The 21,036-nt window shown below is 49.7% G+C and overlaps 1 protein-coding gene across 9 annotated transcripts in view; it reads left to right on the top strand.

Moving 5' to 3' along the window:
• RPS6KA1 (ribosomal protein S6 kinase A1) overlaps nt 1–21,036 on the top strand; it is a 48,006-nt gene that overhangs the window by 16,862 nt on the left and 10,108 nt on the right. For 5 of the 9 annotated variants that reach the window (XM_009682393.2, XM_068917158.1, XM_068917159.1 and 2 more), the window contains 6 exons: nt 12,028–12,081; nt 17,248–17,364; nt 18,552–18,633; nt 18,931–19,011; nt 19,840–19,919; nt 20,535–20,641. In XM_009682393.2, coding sequence (XP_009680688.1) covers nt 12,028–12,081; nt 17,248–17,364; nt 18,552–18,633; nt 18,931–19,011; nt 19,840–19,919; nt 20,535–20,641 — 521 coding nt within the window. Of the gene's footprint in view, nt 1–8,028; nt 9,617–11,841; nt 11,935–12,027; nt 12,082–13,855; nt 14,195–17,247; nt 17,365–18,551; nt 18,634–18,930; nt 19,012–19,839; nt 19,920–20,534; nt 20,642–21,036 lie in introns of those variants that run through there. The other 4 variants (XM_009682395.2, XM_068917162.1, XM_068917161.1 and 1 more) reach the window with 4 other exon arrangements.

The following is a 21,036-nucleotide window of genomic DNA, read 5'->3' as shown; positions in this document are numbered from 1 at the left end:
AGCTGCTGCTGTCTTCTCTAAGAATCAGAAAGCTGTTTAATGTGAGAAGGGACAGGTATCTCAGCAAATCCCTCCTCTGCCCAGGGTCCCTCTTTTTTTTCCCCCCCTGTGGCAGCTTAGCAAAGGGTGATCCTGCTGGTCCAATATCCATGGTCTGTGCAGCACCTGGGTTAATCTGATGGGAGCAGAACATCTCCTGGAGTGCAGCGTTGCCTGGAAATCTGCCTTCCCCTCTCCAACACCAGGACTGGCTGGAGCTATTGCTGCTCTTAACACTCAGCTTTTTCAGCCTGTCAGTGGTAAAGCTCTTAGTTTAAACTGGCTGTTCCATATTGTCAGTTGAAGTAATCAAATGGTTTTGTTTTTAATGTAATGCCTGACAGCTGCCCAGCTTGTTCCTGCCAGAACGTTTACTCTTCGTCCTTGGCAAGGCTGGGCTATGGTTAACAGCAAGCTTCTGAGCTCTTAAAGGAAAAAAATAAAAATAAAAATAAAAAAAGAAATGCCTGTTTGAGGAGCCCAGTCTCTGATGAGCTGCAGGCTCTAATGAATAATTGAAGAGGGGTCAGTTTACAGGACTTGCACATGAGGAATGCAGCGAAGTCTGCAGAGCTCGCGAGCAGCGCCGTAACAACCTCCTGCACGTCGCGCCTGGCGTAGTTCCGACTGATCAAAACTGCTCTGGTTTCTCCTCTTCCCCTTTCCATCCCTCTTATGGATTAATAGATCTGTATCCAAAAGCCCTCTTTTACTGGAAGGGAAAAACAAAACAAAACAACCCTCTTACTGCATGATGTACTGGAGGAAACCTGTGTCACCCATCTCTTCGTCAAGGTTTGCAGGATGAATTCTCCCGAGCCTGCAGCAAAGCAAGGGGATCCTCCTGTCAGCCCTTCCTCGGCCTTGTTTCTCATGACTTTTTGAGCTGTGTGCTTCTTCTAGAGAGAAGCATAAGGAAAGCCAGAGCTCTGGCTGAGCTTCCCCGGAGGGCTAGATGAGCCTTGTGCTCCTCTCTCTCTCTGAAAGAAAGGTGGGTTGAAATCGGCCCCAGAAAATGGGGTGGGGAAGCTCTGTAGTGGTGGCGGTTCCCTCTGCGCCAGGGACAAACAGCAGAGCGTGCCAACGCTGCTGAGAACCCCAAAGAGCTCGAACTCACGAACTCGTTTGCATTTGATTTTTGAAAGGGTCAGAGAGGGGGATGTGTCCCTGGAACATGCCACAGGTGCGTTATTCAACTCTGAGCTTCGTGTCCTGTTCACTGGATTTGGAGGGCAACTGGCGTCATCCCTGACACAGGTGCAGGTCTGTGGCTCTCCCTGCAGACACGAACAGTCTCTCTGAAGCTCCTGCAGCTTTACAAGCGTCAGCTTTATTTGGAAGCTGAAGTGTGGTTTTGACACGAGCAGGAAATTCCTTCCATAGCTCCAGGTGAATCTGTAATAACTCTTCTCCCCTCGCTGCGCTGTGCTGCCTGTCAGGCACTACCGCGGGGAGAGGCTATGGACTGTCCAAGGGATTTTGTAGCGCTGAGATGGCCCCGGCCAAAACGCAAGCAGCTGCCGTTGGTGCTGTAAGTGGGTAGGAGGCAAGCAGCACTTGCAGACTTTGCACTCAGAGAGCTTTGAGGCCCAATGCTCTGCTAAGGACTCCTGCCTGGCCTGGAGCCTTTCCCTTTTGCCCTTAGTAAAACTGCTGGCTTATTTGCCTGGTGCTGCCTCTGCAGTGAGGAAAGCAGGGCCCCTGTCCCAGCTGGCTGGGCTCAGGAGAAACTCCAACTGCTCTCGCTGTCACGCTCTAAGGCCAAAAGAGCCTTTCTCAACTGCAGCTTGAAATCTGGGCCCTTCCCTAGCTAGTCCTGGAGTGCAGATCCAGGATATGTCACCTTCACCTTCAGATAAGGAAAATAAGGGGATTCCTCCCTTCCCCAGAGAAAAAAACAGGAACGTGCCCTGTCGCGAGCAGCTGTCAGACCTCTCTGTATTTCTTGTCCACCTCAGCTCTCCGATCTGAGGGAGCGTTCATGCAAGGACTTAATCCACGCGTGCAGAAAGCATTGAAAGCTAGGCCTCAGCAAAGCTTCTGGCGTGGGTCTAGCAATACTGAACTGACTGATGATCTTGTTGTGCTCCCGTAAGCACTCTGGGATGTGGTAGTATTGATTCCCTGAGCGCAAGAAGAGGTGTGTTTAGCTGAACTGCTCTGGCTCAGGCTGGCCTAGTTACAAATCAGGAATATGCAGGATCTGATTACAGAAAGGGGGAGGTGATGCCTGTGCGCTATCATCAGGCCAGCAAGAAAGCACTGTGCGCTACAGCAGAGACTGGTGGCTAAAGGTGCAGAGCGTGCTTGGGGGTGCTGCTTCCTTTGGACTGGTTTGTGCAGAGGTGGCGCTGGGACAGAGGAGCCTCAGGTCTCCGCATCAGCAGAGAGCGGGGAACAAAAGCAGCTCCTTAAAATGGCAGTTGTCTTATTTTGGGTGAAAAGGACAAAACACGTTATTCCCAATATTCAGGACGACTGTAATCCTATAACGTGATAGTTAGGAAGGGGAAAGTTGCCAATCTTGCCGTCCTGGGCCGGGCGCCCGGTGCCTCGTGCCGTGGCGAAGCGGTGGAGGGGGATGGCTGCTGGCTGCCACGGTGCTTTTTTTACAGGTGTTAAAGGAAAACTTGTGCTTGGTTATGGAAGGTTCTCATCCTCTATGCTCTCACCGGGGTGCTGGTAACACGCAGCTCAGGGTGTGTTTTGCATGTGGTTTTCTTCTTTTACTGCTAGTATAGTTCAGAGCTTCCCTCTCATACAGTGACAAATACTTTACTTTCTATATATCTCGCACGTGTCTTTCCTAGAGGGTCAGACAGAGGTGGATTCTTTAAATGCGCACATACCAAAATCTGATATGTACGGGGCAAAGGCTCTACCAAGCCCCAAGACCACTTTCATGAATATCTTGCAACCAAAAAACCCGCCTGCAGCGTGTGTGCTGTGGGAGGAGTATGGAATTCATGCGTTCTTGTGATAGAGAATAGTTTCCACATCCCACGATAACTCCAGGGGCAGCAAACAAGTCTCAGTTCTAGCTGTGAAACCAGTGTTATATGTTCTAACTCAGTTAGGAGGGGTCTTCATTTTCTCCACCGAGAGTCTGAAACTAGCAGAGCGACGGCACGTCTAGATGGAGAATAGTGTTTCAGCGCTACTTCCCAGGAATGATATTCATTTAGAAAAGTCTGGGGCATGGTCTCTTGGTTTCACCACTATGAAAACATAAGTTCATCTGAGTTTGAGAATGGACTAACTTTATCCTTGCTGGGAAACAACCTCTAGAGTTGTAGGAAGGGGAGGCAGTATCCTTTGCACTTTCTAAATGGAGACTAATTTGTTCTTTAGAAGCTGCATAATTAAGCACTTCCTTATCTCCTGGCCTGTGAAGGTGTTTTCCTCTTTGGTATCTCATTTCACCGGGTGCAAAGTCCTGCCTGCTGTGAATGCTTCTGTTGTAGTTGCAGCCCTGTGGCAGGCTAGCGCGGCCCGAGTGAGCCATCGGAAATCTCTGCGTGTTTCGGGAAGGTCTTTTGCCTGTGTTTCGGGAAGGTCTTTTGCCTGAGCTTGCATCTTTAGCCCAAGCTGTTTGCTGTCAGCTGATCCTGGCCAGTTGTGGCTTGTAGTGCCTGGAAAGGGTGGAGAGATCTTTCTTCTTTTCTTTCCTCCCCTTCTTTTCTTTCCTCCCCTTCTTTTCTTTCCTCCCCTTCTTTTCTTTCCTCCCCTTCTTTTCTTTCCTCCCCTTCTTTTCTTTCCTCCCCTTTTCTTTCTTTCTTCTCCCCTTCTTTTTTCTTTTTTTTTTTTTTTCTTTCTCAACTTGCAGGATCTGGTGCCAGAATCCCTCCCCCTGGAGAGCTTGGGCCAAGAGTGGGGAGGAGGACGGAGGAGTGCGAGGGGGGGATCCCTGTGTCCGAGCCAGAGCTTTTCTGCTCTCTCTGCATCTCCTCGCTGTTTGTCCCACAAGGCACCCTAGCTCTCTGGTGTGAAGCAGCTATTTTGGTGCTCCTGGTGAGATGAGTCAGGTAACAACTGAGCAGGTCAGAAAGGATGCGGTGAGGCGGAACGACTTGCCCTGCCGTGGGAATGCCACTGTGTGAAGCCAACTTCCGTCGTTTTCCTCCTTCAGCTTGAGGCTTTGCTTGGGAAAATGCCTTATCCCTGTGTCGATTCCAAAACCCCCTCTATTTCCAGGGGTGCTGAATCTTCCCCAAAAGGTATTTAGGAAATGGGTCCGTTCTGCTCTTGCTCTCTCTTTGCAGAACAGAAACACGTTTTGGACTTTAGAGATGCTCCGAGTGCCACCTGCTGGAGTGAGCCCGAACGGGGAGCCCAGCGGCTGGGGCCAGCTCTACCTGCTGGAGGTGGCTGCGGCACCCTTGCGGCGCTCAGCTGGTTCCTGGCAGTGAGGCGGCCTGTCCCGCACTGTACCCACCGGTACCTGTCACTGCTGTCCCACCGCTTCCGGCTGGGAAGTCCCGTAGCTCTGTTACTGCTGCTCTTCTGTGTGTTGCCCGAGAGGGTGCTGGTATCTAATTTGTGACCTCCAGGATTTTGCAGCATTTCCTTCCTGCGATAACTCTGTCCACCTCCACGGAAGATGACGTAGGCCGCTTTTGTGCTTACAAGAAAAGTGAACGTTCTCTGGTGAGCTGGGCCTGTAGAGCATGGCACGGAGCTGCTCCCTCTAAACGTGAAACAGGCTAAAATGGAGCCGTCCTGGTTTGTTTTTTCCCTTTTTAGGAATTTGCTTGTAAGTTTGCGCCGTTCCCTCTAACTAAGCCCTTCTTGCAAACCTCTGGCGCGAAAGCTCTCCGTCAGGAACCCACCCCCGGCGTTATCCGCTTCTCAGGAAGCTCCAGCTGCCGAAGTCTCTGGTGTTCTTTAGCTGTGTTTGTAGATGTGACTTTGTCCAAGACTTCCATCTTCAAAGCTGCCCTGCGGGTGGGCCCTGCCTTCCCCCACCCCATGCGCTCTGCCGGGCTCGCAGAGGCTTTTGTCTGTCAAAACAGCGTATGCCCTTGTACAGCGTGAGCTTAGTTTAAAGCGCGCCAGGACTAACGAAGCCGTCTCTTTCCCTGCATCTCTGTCTGTCGGATTGCTCTAAGACTCTCCCTCGTCTTTTAAACTCTGTCCGTGTCCTGAAGCATTTATGCTCTCTTGCTTCTCCCTCCTCCTACAAAAGCTGTTGTGAATTCTCTGATGCGTCGAAGGGCTGGGCCCACCTCTTCCCTGCATCCGCCGCCTCCTTTTATAAAACCGCCAGGACTGAGTTCTTCTGCAGCTTTTCCTGCTCTGAGCACGGTTGGAAGGGGCTGAGGAGCTCCAGTGCAAGGTTTCGTGGCCCTCCTCCCTGACCTCTTGCAGATGTGTGCAAGTACATGCTAAGCTAAAGAAACCCTCTCCAAAAAAAAAAAAAAAAAAGGCAATAAAACAGCGCTCAGACCTTCACTTGGAGCATGCAGCCCTGCAACGGTGCTGGATCTGTGATGTGTGGGGTGATGCTGGAGTGGGAAAATCAGAGCCCAGCAGGTTGCCAAGCTGCAGGAAAGGCCAGGTACGGCACGGAGGGAGCTGGTATGGCACAGGGAGTGTCGGCTAGAATTAAACCAGTTGGGACATGTGCAAGGGAACAGGACAAATTCTCCTCTTGGGCAGGAAGATCTTTAAATCTGCTTGAGGCTTCACATGATTTTTTTTTTTTTAATTGTGTGTGTGGTATGCGTAAGCAAGAGAGAGATGGCTTCAGACTTTAAGCTTTTGAACACAACCTCAATAATGGAATGCCCAGAAAAAGTGAAACTCTTGAATCCTCCCAGCTGTTTTTTAACTTCAACAATTGAATTAAATTAATGCCATCTTGCAAAATGTTCTGCTTGGCTGGACTTCTGTTTTTAACTTCTCTTCTAAGCTGCAGTGTGGACTGCCTTGTCAAAACTAGGACTTAATAGCACTGGTTACCACATTTTGGCTGACAGTTTTAAGCTCTGCAATGTCTCTTGGTTCACGAAAGGTGGATAAAGAGGGCCTCTTCCACGGTTAACGTCGCTGTGAAACTCCCAGGGCGGCAACGGGCTGTCCCTGCCAGCAGCAGGTTTTCAACCCTGGGAGCGGTGGCGGGTTGGTGTGTTCAGCGCGGGTACGCGGGGACGTTTCGCAGCCTCGCAGAGCAGCCGGCTCCTGAAAAGTCCAGGAGCGGTCGCAGACTTCTCGGCAGACGTCGGTCGGCAGCAAGGTTTCCTGCGGTGCGAGCTAGCGGTGCTTGCCACGCTTTCCTGGAAGTCGGTGGATGGCAACAAAGCGAGTTGAAATCTGCAGCTGCAGATACGACCATCTTGCTGCTGTGGGTAGTGCTTCCTCTTGAGTCAAAATGGCTCCTGCCTCGAGGTCGGGGCGCCCTCATCGCAAGTCTCCCTTCTGCTGCTGCCTCCTGGCCTGTCTCCCTCCGAACAGGTCCAGTCCGTCGTCTGCCCTGGCCGACGGGCGCGTTCAGGGGCGGGTAGCGCAAGCTGAAGTCCTCGCTCGCCGAGGGCGCGCAGCGTGTCTCTGCTCAGGAAAGATCTGTGCGGTGCGGTGATAAGGGCTCCCCTGCAGGATTTTGCAGCCTGGGGTGGTCCCAGGAACACCTGAAGGTGGTCCACCAAAGAAGTGCAGGCAAAAGTACATAGTTTGGGCTAATTCTTTGATTGCAGCCGAGACGGACCATCAGCCTTGCCCAAATAAGGTCCTCGCACAAGAGGAGGCAGTGGCTGGTGAGGTTTCTTTGCTTTGTTTGTTCCCCTTTTTGAGAATCACCACCTTAAAAAAAAAAAAAAGTTCTGACCGAGCTGGCTTTGCCTTTACAACAGCAAAAAGCACCCTCACTTCCTGTGTGAAGCTAGCGGGATCTCGTGCTTCCCATTTATTGCAAGCCCCTGCTAGAGCGGGAGCACTGGTTAGCAGCAGTTGCTGCTCCTCCATGGCGGGGATTATTGCTCTGAAACAGATTGCACAGCGTAACTTGGTGCAGAACTTCAGGAGCGTGAAGCTCCCAGGCTCCTGAGACCAGCACCCTCCTGTGGGCCCCCAAGAGCAGGCAGGGCTGGAGGGGTCTTCACAAGGTGCAACCTCAGCCACCGTGCGTTCTTGGGGCTGCAAGTGCCCCTGGGTCTTCATCAACTTCATCGAGACCTTTGTGCTTCCTGGCCTGCAGCCGAAACCTCTTCTGAAGCATCTCTTTGGTCTAGTGTGGGGGCATGAGTCCCACTTCTAAAGCGCACTGAAATGACAGCAGCTGTCTCTCTTCAGACAGCAGTTCTTCACACCACCAGCTTCCTGTTTGTGAAATGCTGATCCTTCCCTCCCCTCTTTGGGTGTCTGATATCGTTTCCAGTGCTTGGTGGGATGTAATTGGATCTTGGCAGGAGACAAAGACAGTCCTTGGTTGTTCTGGTTTAAAACCAGGGTTAGCAAGATGTCATGTTTTACAGAGCTGATGCTAGACTTGCTGGAGCTTGGCCCTAAAGTCTCCTCTGCTGATGCAGAATTTAATTACAGCATCTTTAAACAATATGTTAGGAATAGTTTATATCTAGCACCATTGGATTTGGGGTCATCTTTCTTGGGAGAAGGGTGCTTGTGACATCAGGTTCACACAGAGGTTATAGCTAGGTCTTGGAGCTTCAGTGCCAGTGTCCATACTGAACAGCATCTGGCCTGCTGTTGCTCAGGTAGCCTCATCTCAGTTCTCCCAGGACCCTTGAGCACAGGAACAGGACGAACAGAATTGGTAAACCCAGTTCTGTCCCCAACGTTTTACCTTTGCAAAAATACGGAATAATGCCTAGAAGCAACTTAAATCTGCCCTGAAGTGTCCAACTCACCCTGCAGGTGTAAGGTCACGTGGAAGTGTGACAGGTGGAGACTCTTGCCTGGGTTCAGCCTGTGTTTTCCTTGTGCTTAGATGCAAGAACCTGCCTGTTCACAGGCAGCTGCCTGCACCACCGGGCACGCTTGGCTTCTCTGATAGATGTATCACCTTATATTGGAGTTATTGCCTGTTGATTTGGTAGCAGAGACAGAGAAGTGACTGAGGTTTGTACTGTCTGCAACAGCCCTCCCCTTGCTGGCTGTGAAGAGCTGATGGCTTCTACTGCCAAACAAGACTTTTACGGTGTCTACGTTTAGTAGAGTAACTTCAGGTTGGGCCTCTTCCTTGTGAAAACCCCCGGGGGGTTCAGAGGGCTGTTTCTGGGTGAGCAAAGTGGCAGGTAGGCTGAGCTGGACCCCTGGCAGGGCAGGAAGAGATGAGGATACAACTATGTGAGCGAGCAAAGAGCTCTTGGGATGCTTGTGTGTAGACGTACCTGCAGTCTGGCAGCAGCTTTAATGCTGCAGTCCAGGAAGACACTGAGCAGCTTAACAGCTGCAGAAGCTGCAAGCATCTGGAAAGAAGTTCAACTAGGAACGGTCAATCTTGGATGTGGCAGCTGTGACTTTTAAGGTACGGAGCAGGCACAGTAAAGGGACGCTGCTAAGTAGCAGCAGGACCTTGCAGTGACACCTGTAGACCAGCTGGGTAACTTGTGAAACCATATAGGGCATGTATTTTGCATAGATGAAATGCAGATGGCCTCCTAACGGGAACTGGGAGTAAGTACAGGGCTTACTCTTTTCCTTGCAAACACAGATATTGGGGAGAATATATTCAGAGACACAGGACTATAATCCTTCTCCCCCCTCCCCCCTGGTCCCCCTATCTGCACTATCTGACTTGGCCGGTTCCAGTTCCTGTCTCCTTCCCCCTCTGGTCATATTAGGACATCCTTGGACATATAAGTGCACCATATAGAGCAGTGTCTCTGTGTGGGAGTTGACCCCTGAGCAAGTGGGCAGGATTGTGTAACGCTCTCATAAGATGTCAGCGTGCAAACCTCGCACGGGGCCACTCAGCAGTTTCCAAAAGACCTGATCCAGCAAGGTGCAGACTACCGAGCACAGGGAGAAAGCGGTGGAGGGTGCAGAAAACACCTCCTTCTGGCCCCTTCCCTGGAGATGCGCAGTGCGGGCTTTGAACAGCTGATCGCGCCGGGATCACGTTCGTGCTGGAATCGGCACAAACCAGTGTGCTGCTTGGAGCAGGGGCAGCGTGACTTTGGGGAAGAAAGCTGGATGGAGCCTCAGTCGCCTCTTCCTGGCTTACGTGGTGACTGAAGTCACTCTTTCTGTGTCTGTTTTCCTATCTGTATATTGGGAGATTATAATACCAATCCTCCTGAAAAGCCTGCTGAGATTTGCTGATGGAAAGAGTCGTGTAGAGGAGCCAGTAAAGTCATCCAGCGCCTTCATTTGGCTGCCGGTATTGTGCAGTGATCACCATGCAGTGCAATTTCCCCATAGAAACCACAGTTTCCTTTCAGTGAAAAACTCCCAAAATGCATCCCACTGACGTGACTACTACTTGGGGTTCTCGTGCTAGGCTGGGTGCTGCAAGAGAGCTCTAAGTGCAGAAGCCGGCTTGCAAACTATGGGAGAATAGCAGCCTAGAGCTTTGGAGATGCTGAGGCTCCTCTTTCGCAGCAAGCCAAGGATCCAGGAGGCAAGTGTCTAGTTGTTAAAAAAAAATCTCTGCTCTGCATACAGTACTGTGCTCTGTCTGTTCTGCAGGATGTGAGAAGTCAGTGAAGCGCCTGACCTTAGAGAGTCAGGCTGTGTCCAGTTTTAATTAACAACTTCTATTTTGAAAAAAGGCATTTCTCCTGGTAGAACTGTTCTCTAAGAAATGCCTTTCCTAGGTGCTGCCAGAATTTTGGAATGTTTTGGGACCAGAGCATGTGTGAAGCAACAGAAATTAAAACAGCTTCTGGTTAGTTGTTGATGAATAGGAAGCTAAATGCCAAAAGCATAATCTGTTGCTAGTTCTTGCCGTTTTTTTTTTCCTTGCATTCAGATGTGACTGAATCAACCAGCAAAGTGACAAAATGTGAGCGAAAACAAACCTGTCTCTTGGCTTCTGGCTTGTAAAATTCTTCCTCAAAAAGGGGAAGAAGTAGGAAAGAGGACTTGTATTTTGAACTTCTTTGTCTTTGGAAGAAACTATATATGTCCCCAGCCCCTGTTCTAGGATGACTAAGCCATCTGTACAGTTAGAACGCGGCATTAAGAACTTCAAAAGAAGTTGTCTCCTCCTCTGACCTAGAGCGACTTCCTAGTTTCAAACCTGGCCGGTGGGCGTGGGTGTTCTTTAATTTTCCAGGAGCAGCAAATGTAGTTTCCCAGTCATGCAGGAATCTGTGTAAAATGGCCTCCCCTGAGGCTGTAGGTGTCAGAAGATGGCTGATAGCTCCCAGGAGTTGTATCTCACGTGGGTAGGGTGGACCTGCAAAGGGATTCGTGCTTGTGCCTTTGCAGAAAAAAATCAAACCCGTCCCACCAAACATGGCGGTTTGATGCATGCTTGGTGGTCAGAGCAAGGTGCTGCAGAGCCCGAGCGGTGAAGGAGCTGGTTTCCTTGTGGGTGGATGTGATGCCTAGGAGGCAGTGTTGAGGTTTTTGTGATCACTTTTGGAAGCTCGGGAAGGGGTTCGGTTGTGGCTTTGTTAGCTGTGTCAGCCAGCTGCCAAGGGCATCCGCTTCCCACCTCGGCAGAGTGGGACAGCCACCTTCTCCCAGGTCTGAAGAGATCTTGGCCACCTTTGCACCAAGAGGAGAGCGGCGGAAGGGGAGGAAGAGGAAGAGGTGAACGCAGTGGCCCCCTCTGATCTGATTCAGTCTCTCCGGAGCTTAAAAACAGTTAATTCTTAACTCTAATATCACTGTTTTCACATGGCTCCTCCCCTCCCTCAGGGCTTGCTTTTTCTTCTTTCATCTCTCCCTAGCTCCTGTCCTACTTTCAGACCGCTGATAGCGAGTCGCAGCCATCCTGCCTTGCTCTGCGCCCACCCACTTGATGTTCTTGGAGCTGTAGGTCCCTGCCAGCACTGCAGGCTCCCACATGCTCTGTCGTGCTGACTAACTGCTTTAAAAGAAACAGCAGAAGTCACAGCTCAAGTCCCTCTTCAGATCCTTTGTGTGTGCAGTCACATGAGTTTTATCTCATCTGCAGCTGAAGACTTGAACCTCTCAGAGGAAATATTTCAAATCTAATTTGATTTGGAGGTGATTTTTTTGATTTTAAACTTCAGCTCATTCTCTCAAAACCAGCTGAAAAAGCACCTAGCTGTGACAGCAAATCTACATACATGTACTAAAATACAGAAGGCTTGGGAATCTAAGGTCTGACTTTCCAAAAACTTGCTTCTTCCCTTAAGTCTTGAGTTTTTGGGAGGAGAAAGTGCCACATCCTAGTTGAAAAGTGGTTCTTTTCTCAATTCCTTCTAAATGCTTCTACATTTCTCCCCGTATGGATTCATAGAGTTGTACCTGGTCCCAGAGGCAGTGTAAGCTAATATTTCTAATACTGCTCGGGCCCTTCCCAGCCCTCAAGGGATGTGATGAGTTCTTGTATTTGAATGTGTTCCTCCTGGTTGCTTTAGAAATGCTGAGTGTTCCCCTGAGGAGAAGCCCTCTCCCAGTCACGGCGGTCCCAAACTTCTCAGCTTTGCGGTACTGAAAACTCAGGACACTGCTACTGGGACAACAGATGCTTTTGGAGTTTGTCCAGATGTAGCTGAGAGGAAAATCTGATCTAGACGTTACTCAACCTGCCAGAAGTCCGGACTCTCTATTGAGTGGTGGGGCTGTGAGTCATGGGGAACGTGTGACCAACTTCCAGCACTTTGTCCTTCTCTACTGCCTGTTGTCAGTCCGTCAAAGCCTTTAATACCAGCTAGCTCCTCCTTCTCTCCTGGCACCACCAGAACAACTCAAAATCACATCCTGAGGAGGGATGTGTGTTGGGACGCCACCAGTGAATCTGTAAATAGCTTGCCCAGTCCTGCTAAACTAGTTTGTTGGGAAAACATTAACGGAGTATCACAGACCTTCTGATGCTCATTTATTGTTCTGCAGGCAAAATCAGACATCACTTGGATAGAGAAAGACCTTGTGGACTCAGCAGACAAGGTAAGAGAGCCTGCCATAGACGCGTCCCTTGCTGAGACTCCTGCGTTGAACTCGCGCTTTGTCCCATGACAGATAGTCCCGACAGGTACTAGCTGACGCATGGGTACATATGCGAGGGCGTAAGCAGCGTTCACAAGTACCTCTCTGAAAAAAAAAACTTTTTTTGCCACGTATTCCTACTGGCCCATTACAACTAGGCAGAAATGATAATACAGAAAGCAGCTATTAGTCACTTGCTCACGTGACATCGTAGTTCTGGTCTTCATCCTCCTCCTCTTTCCTCCCCAGCCTACACCACTTTCTGTGCAATCATTTTTGTCTCCTTCTGTGGCTTTCTGATCTTGTCAGCTTTTTGGTGCTGGGGATCCAGGGTTTTAGTGGCATGTATGTGTAGTGTCTTCTTTGATCGCTTTTTAAAGGCTTCTCTCACATAACAGAACATGTTAAATTGTCCTAGCTGGGACAAAATTTGCCAAATCTTAGAGAAACAGCTCCAGGCCCGCATGCAGAGAGCCGGCTGGCTGCTGCTCCTGCATGGATTAACTGAGCAACTTAAAGCTTCCTTGTAACCGGTGATGCTTCAGTGATTTCTAGTTTCGTGGGACTCTGGCAGAAGGAAGGAGGTGTCAGTAAGAACTTGAGTCTCCTGGAGATGTCTGTTTAGCAGCTATTCAGCGCTGTTCCATACCGTTCCCTGGCACCTACTCAGTCTCCCAGTTCCCTTGCCTTGGACTTCGTCACCTACTGTTGAGGTTTCCTTTGTGGAGCTGGGACCAGCTGGCGGGCTGGTATTAAGTCATTTGTTTCTTTTGTTTTGGGTTATCAGAGAGCATGGAATGGGGGTGGAGAAGGCAAGACAGTCATAAGTAGTCCCTCTCGGTCCAAACCAAGATCTGCTGTTCAAACTCTGCACTCGCTGCAGAAATTCAGAAATCAACACTGACACAGGGTTATTGTGAGCTTCAAGGGTGTGTGGGTGTCTTTTTACTCATTTCAAGGGGTTTCTTTCTTATCTGCACTTTTTGGGGTGTCGCTCTGGAAAACACCTGTCTTTTCTGACCCAATAGAAAGGTCAGAGGGGAACACAGGCCTGGAGAGGGATGGAGGCAAAAGGATTGGTTTTAAAATAAAAAAGCCAAGAAACCTAAAAACCTCTCTTTTGTCCAGCCAATAAATCTGAACAGTAGTGGATTCAGAACACGTCCGCTTCAGAAATGCCTTTAAAAATACCTTGCATGAGATTCCCCAGAGTGGCTCTTCGGTACCTTCACCTTCCATGCCCAGGATTCTTGTGCAGCACAAAGCAAAGGTCACGCTTCCTAAAGTGCAGAACTGGATGAATATCCTAGCATGGTCACTGATGCCAGAGGACTTTCCCATGGGATTGGTGCACCCTGAATCCCACCATGGGTGACCCATCATCCCTAGGCAGGTATGAGAGCAAAGATATGTGCAGCTTTCCTAAGTGGTGCCAGACCTCTGTGTGAGGTTTTGTTTGCTTTTCTCTTCCTTTTTAAAGAGTAAGAAACTTCTCAGAATATTTCCCTGTTGTAGAAGTACCCCCAAAGCTCACAGCCTGACGTGAGATTCATGCCACGCTAGATGGAAGTAGGCTGTTTAAACTAGACAGTGCATGGTTTTTGTCAGAAAGTGTCTTGTCTGAACCAGGAACACCAAACGTGAACAAGGAGCTGTGAGGTCTTTTTTTTTTTTTTTTTTAAACAAAACCAAAAAAAAGCCCCAACCACAAGCGCTGTTGCTGGGGAGTGGGAGCGTCAACCTGCCTCTCTGTGTGACTGAGTCGCTTGTCTTCACTGCGCATCTGCCAGCTGGGCTTTAACCACCTGTATCTCCTCCATCCTGCGACCTCAAACTTGTGGCGGCCATGTAGCCTTGTGGGAGCCTCCCTATCCCCAGGAGCCTGCCATGCTTCCTGAGGAGCCCGCGGTGCTGGCGGTTACTGGGGCTGTGCGATGTTGATCGGGATGGGAGAATGGAGAGGGACCCTAAACTTCCTCGCATCTGCACGTTCCTCACACTGTGGCTGCACAGGAAACATCGAGCAAAGCCCTGCAGCCTGCCGCTGCCTGCCCCCAGCCAGCTCTCCAGCCCGGTTAGTATTGCCGTGAGCTCGCTCAGCTTGCAGGAGGCTGCTTTGGCTTGGGTTTGTGGCGCGAATCGCTCCTCCAAGTGGGCTGATGCTTCCGATGAATGTTCAGAGCAGTCTGTGGATGGGAGTTCTGGTTTTGCTTTTCTCTTTTCCTGCCTTTTGGGATAGCTGGCTTAGTGGTGCCATTGTAAGAAACTTACCTTGGTGCGAGTAAAGCCTGTTCATGCTGCAGATCAGTGGCATGTGGGTGCTTTTGTACTGGAGACCTGTTCTGGAGTGCTGTTAAACAAGCTGCAGGGTCTCATGTCCAGAGTCATAGCTGTTGAATTGCAAGTTACTGGATGAGTCCATGGGAGGAAACCTCCTTTGTATCAGAACGGTGCCAAAGGGCATCCCAAAGCTTGTTCTCAGAAAGCTATCGACAACGTCTCTGTAGGTGCCACTTTTGGTCTAGGTGGCATGTATGTATGTTTGCTGATATGGTCCACCTGGCAGGCTGTATATGCAAATCTCTGCCTGCCTTGAGAGTACAGCTTTGGCTTTTGAAACCACTTGCAGTTAAACACACTGAGTCTTGCTGTTGGCTGAGGCAAAGAGTTCCCACAGTTGTGAAAAGACGTTGCTCAAGAGCTGGTAAAGGGCTGTGGTACAAGGATGCGTCCAAATTCCTCGGAGGTGGATACAAGAGTTCAGTGTTCCTCTCTGCATAGCTGTGTGAAGCTACAGGGTGAAACAGGCCACAGAGCGATACAAGTGCTGATGCTGGGCAGGCTTGGTCCCTCCCTAATGTTTTCATGAAGTCTGGGAGGTAGGGAGGAAAAGAGCCCCCCTGTAGCCTACAGATAGCCCTAACTTGACAGACCTCTCCTAATGCTGATCTGACCTTCAAGGTATCTAGGATACAGACTGTTCCTTGTACTACACTTAATGGTTTATTTGACCCTGAGCAGCCCCCTTTGGCACCTGAGTGTTTTGGCCAAGTGACTCTGGCCACAAGAGGGGGTGGGTGGCCAGAGCTGCTGCAAGCGTGCTCACATGCTGAGTTCCCAAAACTCACCTCCAGGGCCCTTCCCAGGGTCTCTCCCTGCTGTGGGGTCTCTCCTAGGAGAGCTGGACAACGTGGAATGAAAGACAGGAGGGGAGGGAGGGAGGCCACAGAGACTTCCTGGCTAACTCTGGTTCGGGCTGATGGCTCAAAATGGGAAGCTGTTTCTAGCTCATGGCTGTCTGCCATGCACTGAGCCTCCAACCGCAGCCACTGGTGTAAGGTGGCTGATTTAACCTGAGGGATCTTATGGAACATGAAAACTTATTGCTAGAGAGATTACAAGGTCTTTCTTGTCTGTGATCGCCGAGACCAGTGTAAGAACAGAAGGCAGGTTAACGTGGAGACAGGTTCTGTCCCCCCATCCTTTCCCTGCGCTTGGGCTGTCCGTGCTGCACAGCTGAGGGTGCAGGTTTCTCTGCTAGAACTTAGTGTCTAAACAATGCAGGGTCTTAAGAGAATAAAGCTACTGACAGACATGGAAACAAAGCTACTTCCTAATCTAGAGAAAAGCCAAGCACGACAGTGGGAAAGGAAGGGCGTGCAGTGCCGTTCTGCAGGTAGGCAACCACATCCGTGCATTTGGCAAGTTTACCCTCCCCGAGAACGTACTCGGAGGGTGGGGAGAGTGGGCCGGGGTGCAGCTTGTGCGGGAGGCAGAGGTTGAAACTTGGTTCCTGTTGCTTTTAAAAGCTGCTTTGATTTAGGAGGGTTCCAAAGCAAGACTCTGAATACATTTAGAAAACAGTACAACTTTTCTCCCCTACTTCAGAAGGAGAAAAGCTAAAAAGTAATTCCAGCTTTTTGGCACCCTCTGATGGCTACACATGCCCTAGAGTCAGAGATCAGCCGGGTTTAATGCCCTTTGGAACATAATTGCTTGCCTTCAGGTCCAAACAGTAACCAGACCAAGTCTGACGCGGGGTAGTGTGGGACTGAAGTACTGAGAAACCTGGACTTGCCCTTGCAAGGTGTCTGACCACAAGGATTTTCTGGCCTGAGTAAGATCCGCGTCTGTAGAAGCGGGAAGCTGACTCTAGCCTGCCCTGTGGGCTCTCCCCATAGACAATCAGGAGAGGTGCTGGAACACTGGCTAGTTTAGAGGAAACCTGGATGGTTGCATATAATCAGAGGGAAGTAGGAGGAGAGACACAGCTGGAAGACTATTGGTACAAAACCTCTCTTTATTTCTGGAGATGCAAATAGAAGCAGCACAAGGTGTTCCCACAGAGCTGAATTCTGGGCTTTATGCACCCCAGCTACGGACAAGTTTTGTTGGGGGAAAGGACGTGTTTCAGTATCACCTCAAGGTCTGTGGCTGTTCTCGTGCTCTGGTCAGACAGATGGTTCTGGCCTAGCTTTGTTAGTGAATTTATTCTAGTTACTTCCAACTAGATGTCTCTTTCTCCTATATATATATTTTTAAATAAAAGAATGTGTTTTAAACAAAACATGTGCCAGAGACCTTGGCTTCCCCTCAATCTTCTTGAAGGGTTGAGTCTGTTAAAAAGCATCATCTGTATGTGCTGAAGATGCACTAAGACTTATGTTGCAGAGTTGCTCAGATTGCTGAGCAGATGGGCTCCAACATGTCTGATTTTTGCCAGCCCTGTCCATGTTTTGACAACAGTGCTGTATTTTTGTGTTGTGGGATTTTTAGTGGCATAAACACTCCTGTTTTTGCCACCAGTGCCTTAAAAAGGAAGGTACTTTCAAAGCACTCTTCTGAAATGCAGTTCAAAGAAATACAACACCACTGGTGCAAGGACAAAGGGGCACAGCGTTTCGGAGAGCGCAGGATATGTAACGAGGCTGCTTGGCAGAAGCGTACCAGTGACTTATTTGTTCCAGATGTTGAAGCCAGGAGATACCTGTGACAAGTGCTCATTTGTATGGTTCTCTCAGATGTGGTTCCTGTGAGTTTGTGGCTCACCTTGTTCCTTCATCTGATAAGGCTTTTCCCCCTTCTCCAGGAGTATATTCCCACTCAGCCATGTGTCCCCTTTTTCAGGGTGAAGGCGTTGTGAAAGAAATCAACATCACACACCATGTGAAGGAGGGCTCTGAGAAAGCTGATCCTTCACAATTTGAGCTTCTGAAGGTTCTGGGACAGGGCTCTTTTGGGAAGGTGAGTTCACTTCTTCCTATGTGTTATGCCAGACAAGCTTTTTTGAGAGAGTAGGTGAGAAATGGGACTGTCTCCAGTGTAATCACTATCCTGATTCTCACTTGATCATGGCTGGAGCAGCCCACTTAGCAAATGTTTGCTTCTAACTTGAGAGGCAGCTGCAGAGATGTATGTCCAGAATTTCCCTGGTAATTTTTTTTTTTTTTTGATTGGAAGGAAAGGAGTAGGATCCTGCTTGTGAACACAGGTGTTGCACTGGGCAGAGGGACCTCCTGCAGCTCTCTGGCTGGCTGCCAGGCTACTCGGTTGAATTGAGGACTTGGAGGACTCAGGCCATGTCCCTTGCAGTTCTCAGAAATGATGTTATATGCAACAGGCTGTTTTCAGCCCTTGTGTACAGTCCAGTTTCCTCTCTGTGAAGGGGGAAGGAAGTAGCCTCTAACTCTTATCTATTTCAACTTGCAAATAATCCAGGTCTCTTACAGACTGTCTGCTTGTGCAGTAAGTCTTCAGCTTAATGTTGGTCAGTTACCAACACTAATAGTAAGGGCTTGTATAGGACTGGGTGCTGTTGCTTGTACAAACACAGCAGTGGACTTTATTCGAAAGAATGTGAGTGTCTTTTCAAAGCTGTCTAGATTCAGGTAGTACAGGACATCAGGGAAAGGAGGGAGGTAAAAATCCAGAGAGGGTGCAGGGCCTGAACTCCAAGGAGTCGGTCTTGCCATCACCAGGAGGCTCTGTGGTTCACAGAAGCATCGGTGAGTCTGCCAGCATGTCGGACACTGACTGGCAGTGTTGCAGGGACTAGAAGTAGGTAAGGTTACTTCTGTTCTGTGATGTTGCTTCAAGTTAAGAACACAAAGCTGGACAGGACTCTTAGTCACAGCTCCTAGGCATCACCACAATCCCATGGTAGCTGCAGGAATGAGCAAGAGGTGTGGAAGACAGGAGAGGAGGAAAGTGCAGTGTAAAAACATGAGTGCTGTAATGGCTGGAGATGGGGTGTGAGAGGAGCCCATCTTTGCTGAAAACCTCATGAGGCTTCACATAGAGAGCTTGAGGTACAACTTTGCCAGACCTGTGGCCAGCTGCTTCTCTGGTCACTCTGAGGTTTGCTGCTTTGGGAGGCATCCAGCTCCTTGTGCTGGTGTTTAGAGCTCGGATAATGTGTCCTTCTGCTTTAGGTTTTTCTGGTGAGAAAAATCACTCCGCCAGACAGCAACCACCTCTATGCCATGAAAGTGCTCAAGAAGGCAACATTGAAAGGTAGGAGAGTCCTCCCTTATTCTCCATGTCTAGAGAGCACTGGGGAGTGGCATTGGGAAAAATCCCACAGCAGTCACTGGGCAGTGCTGGCTCTAGAGTGCTCTGTGTGAAGAAGTCTATCTCAGCTGACAGCCCCTTCTTCTCTCCATCTCTAAGAAACTGTTATTGCAGTGCTAGAGATGGAGAGGAGCTGGCTCAGGCTGCCTGGAACTAAAGGGCTTAAGGCTGGGGACAGGCTGATATCAGGGAACTGTGTGCCTTTTTCAGTGCCTGAGCAGCTCCTCTCTTCTCCCACAGTGCGTGATCGAGTAAGGACAAAGATAGAAAGGGATATCCTGGCTGATGTAAACCATCCCTTTGTGGTGAAACTCCACTATGGTGAGTGTGGAACTAGTTCGGACACAGGGAGAGGGGGTGCCCAGGTAAGCTTCCAGTTTTTAAGGGCTGCCACCTTGAACAGAGACTAACTGCTTTTGAACACAATAAAGAGAGATGCTATTACAGGTGTCTTTGAGCACTAGGTGGATGAGCACTAGGCATCCAGCAGCAGGCTGCTTGGAGGATGCTGAGAGATTCTCAGGGTCCCTAGCAGGCTTCTAGAAATACCTGAAGTGGAGAAAAGGCCTTAGTCAGTCCGTATCCCTCAGTGGCTGTGCTGCCATGGAGCCTTCACAATCCCCTTAAAACAAATCCTTTCCTTGAAAGGACTTTGGTCTTGTGCCCACTCTAGTTATTGAATGGGAAAAACAGCATAGCCCAGGAGAAGAGGTTTAAACATCAAATCCTTTGGATTAAGATATTAATTAAGGAGAAATTGAAAAAGAGTTAACTAGTCAAACCAGAGTTCATCAGGATTAATGCTCTGACTCTGAGGAAAGCAAGAGCAGTTTTTTTACCCTGTAAAGTGACTGATGCCTCTCTTGGGAAAATGGCCCTTTCAGTAGGGCGTCACTGGCTGAAAGGGAACAAACCCTGCAGAAGATCAGACTTTCGTGCAGTGCAGAGTCCTGCTGGTGAGCTCCCATTTCAACATCCTGGCCAGGCTTATCTCATTTGTGCCAAATAATTAGCCCTACCTGTGTTTAACCTAGTAACCATGCAGGGCATCGGTGTAACTGAAGCCAGTGGGACTTAAGCGATTAACGTAACACAGTTGAGCCGTCCCTCAGCAGAGGGGTCTGATTCCTGCTCTGGCTTGTGTTTCAGCATTCCAAACAGAGGGGAAGCTCTATCTCATCTTGGATTTCCTCAGAGGAGGTGACCTTTTCACTCGGCTTTCCAAAGAGGTGGGTATGCTGTGGCATCTTGCTGGATTGCTGAGGTTCTCAGTTCTTGCGCGCTAAGCCCTAACTGCCTGGAGAAGTGATTGACTCTTGGGAAATCTTTAAGGGGGATGGAAAGAACCTCCATCCTGCAGCTAGCTCAGAGCTGGAAAGAGGAGAGGGTATCTCCAGGACCCTGTCCCCTGCCAGAAGAGCACCAGCATAGGCAGCAGGTCTCACCTCATCTAGCAGCTTCCATCAAGAATGGAAACAAGCAAGTGCTGTGTTCTGCTGTCATGTCATCTGGCTGCATGGCTTCACCCGGAAAGGGTGAGGGCAGAGCATGGGAGGGGCAACAAGAAGCTGTGCCAGATAACCAAGTTACATTCCCTGTTGTCTTTAATGTAAAGGAAGAGTTTTTTTAACACCTGTCTGCTGCCTAGCAACCATGTTTGTGCTTTTTAGTGTTGCTGCTTAATTAATACTTTCGGGTGGCGGGTGAAGCCTGGGAAACTTAAGTCTTGGAAAGGCAGGATGGAGCAACGTGGATATGAAAGGTCTTGCATGGGTGCATCTGACGTGGTCCCCCTGTCAGGGCTGTAACCCCGGGGCATGTCTGCTTCCTCTGCCTTCCTGCAGGTGATGTTCACAGAGGAAGACGTGAAGTTCTACCTAGCAGAGCTGGCTTTGGGGCTTGACCATTTGCACAGCCTGGGAATCATATACAGAGATCTCAAACCAGAAAAGTACGTGTGGCACAACTGTTGCAGGGAACAGAGTCCTTCCTGCAGCTCAGTCCCAAGCTCGTAGTCAGAAAACAGCACAGTTTTATTCCATGTAGACCAAGCTGAATAATGCCTCTGGGCCAACTAGATGGGAAGCATCACCGAGCAGATCACTGAGGCTCTTGCTCCTCACATCAGCAGTTGCAGCCAGGAGCACTGTGGAGGCAGCATGTGTGCACCACATGTCTGAGCATTAATCCTTGGCAGGCTCTGGCCTCCAGCTTTAAGCAGTTGAGAGCCTTCGGAGGAGAAAGGCACCATGCGGGGCCTCTGTAGAGATGCATGCCAGCTGTGTGACTCAGCTGTTCTTACCTGGGGGATTTGGGGTATCGGAGGTGATGCAATCTCTGGGGGCT

The sequence above is a fragment of the Struthio camelus genome, chromosome 23 (genome assembly GCF_040807025.1).
Source record: "Struthio camelus isolate bStrCam1 chromosome 23, bStrCam1.hap1, whole genome shotgun sequence".
Lineage (NCBI taxonomy): Eukaryota > Metazoa > Chordata > Aves > Struthioniformes > Struthionidae > Struthio > Struthio camelus.
The sequence above is the reverse complement of the archived record's forward strand: the minus strand, read 5'-3'. Positions and strand labels throughout refer to the sequence as shown.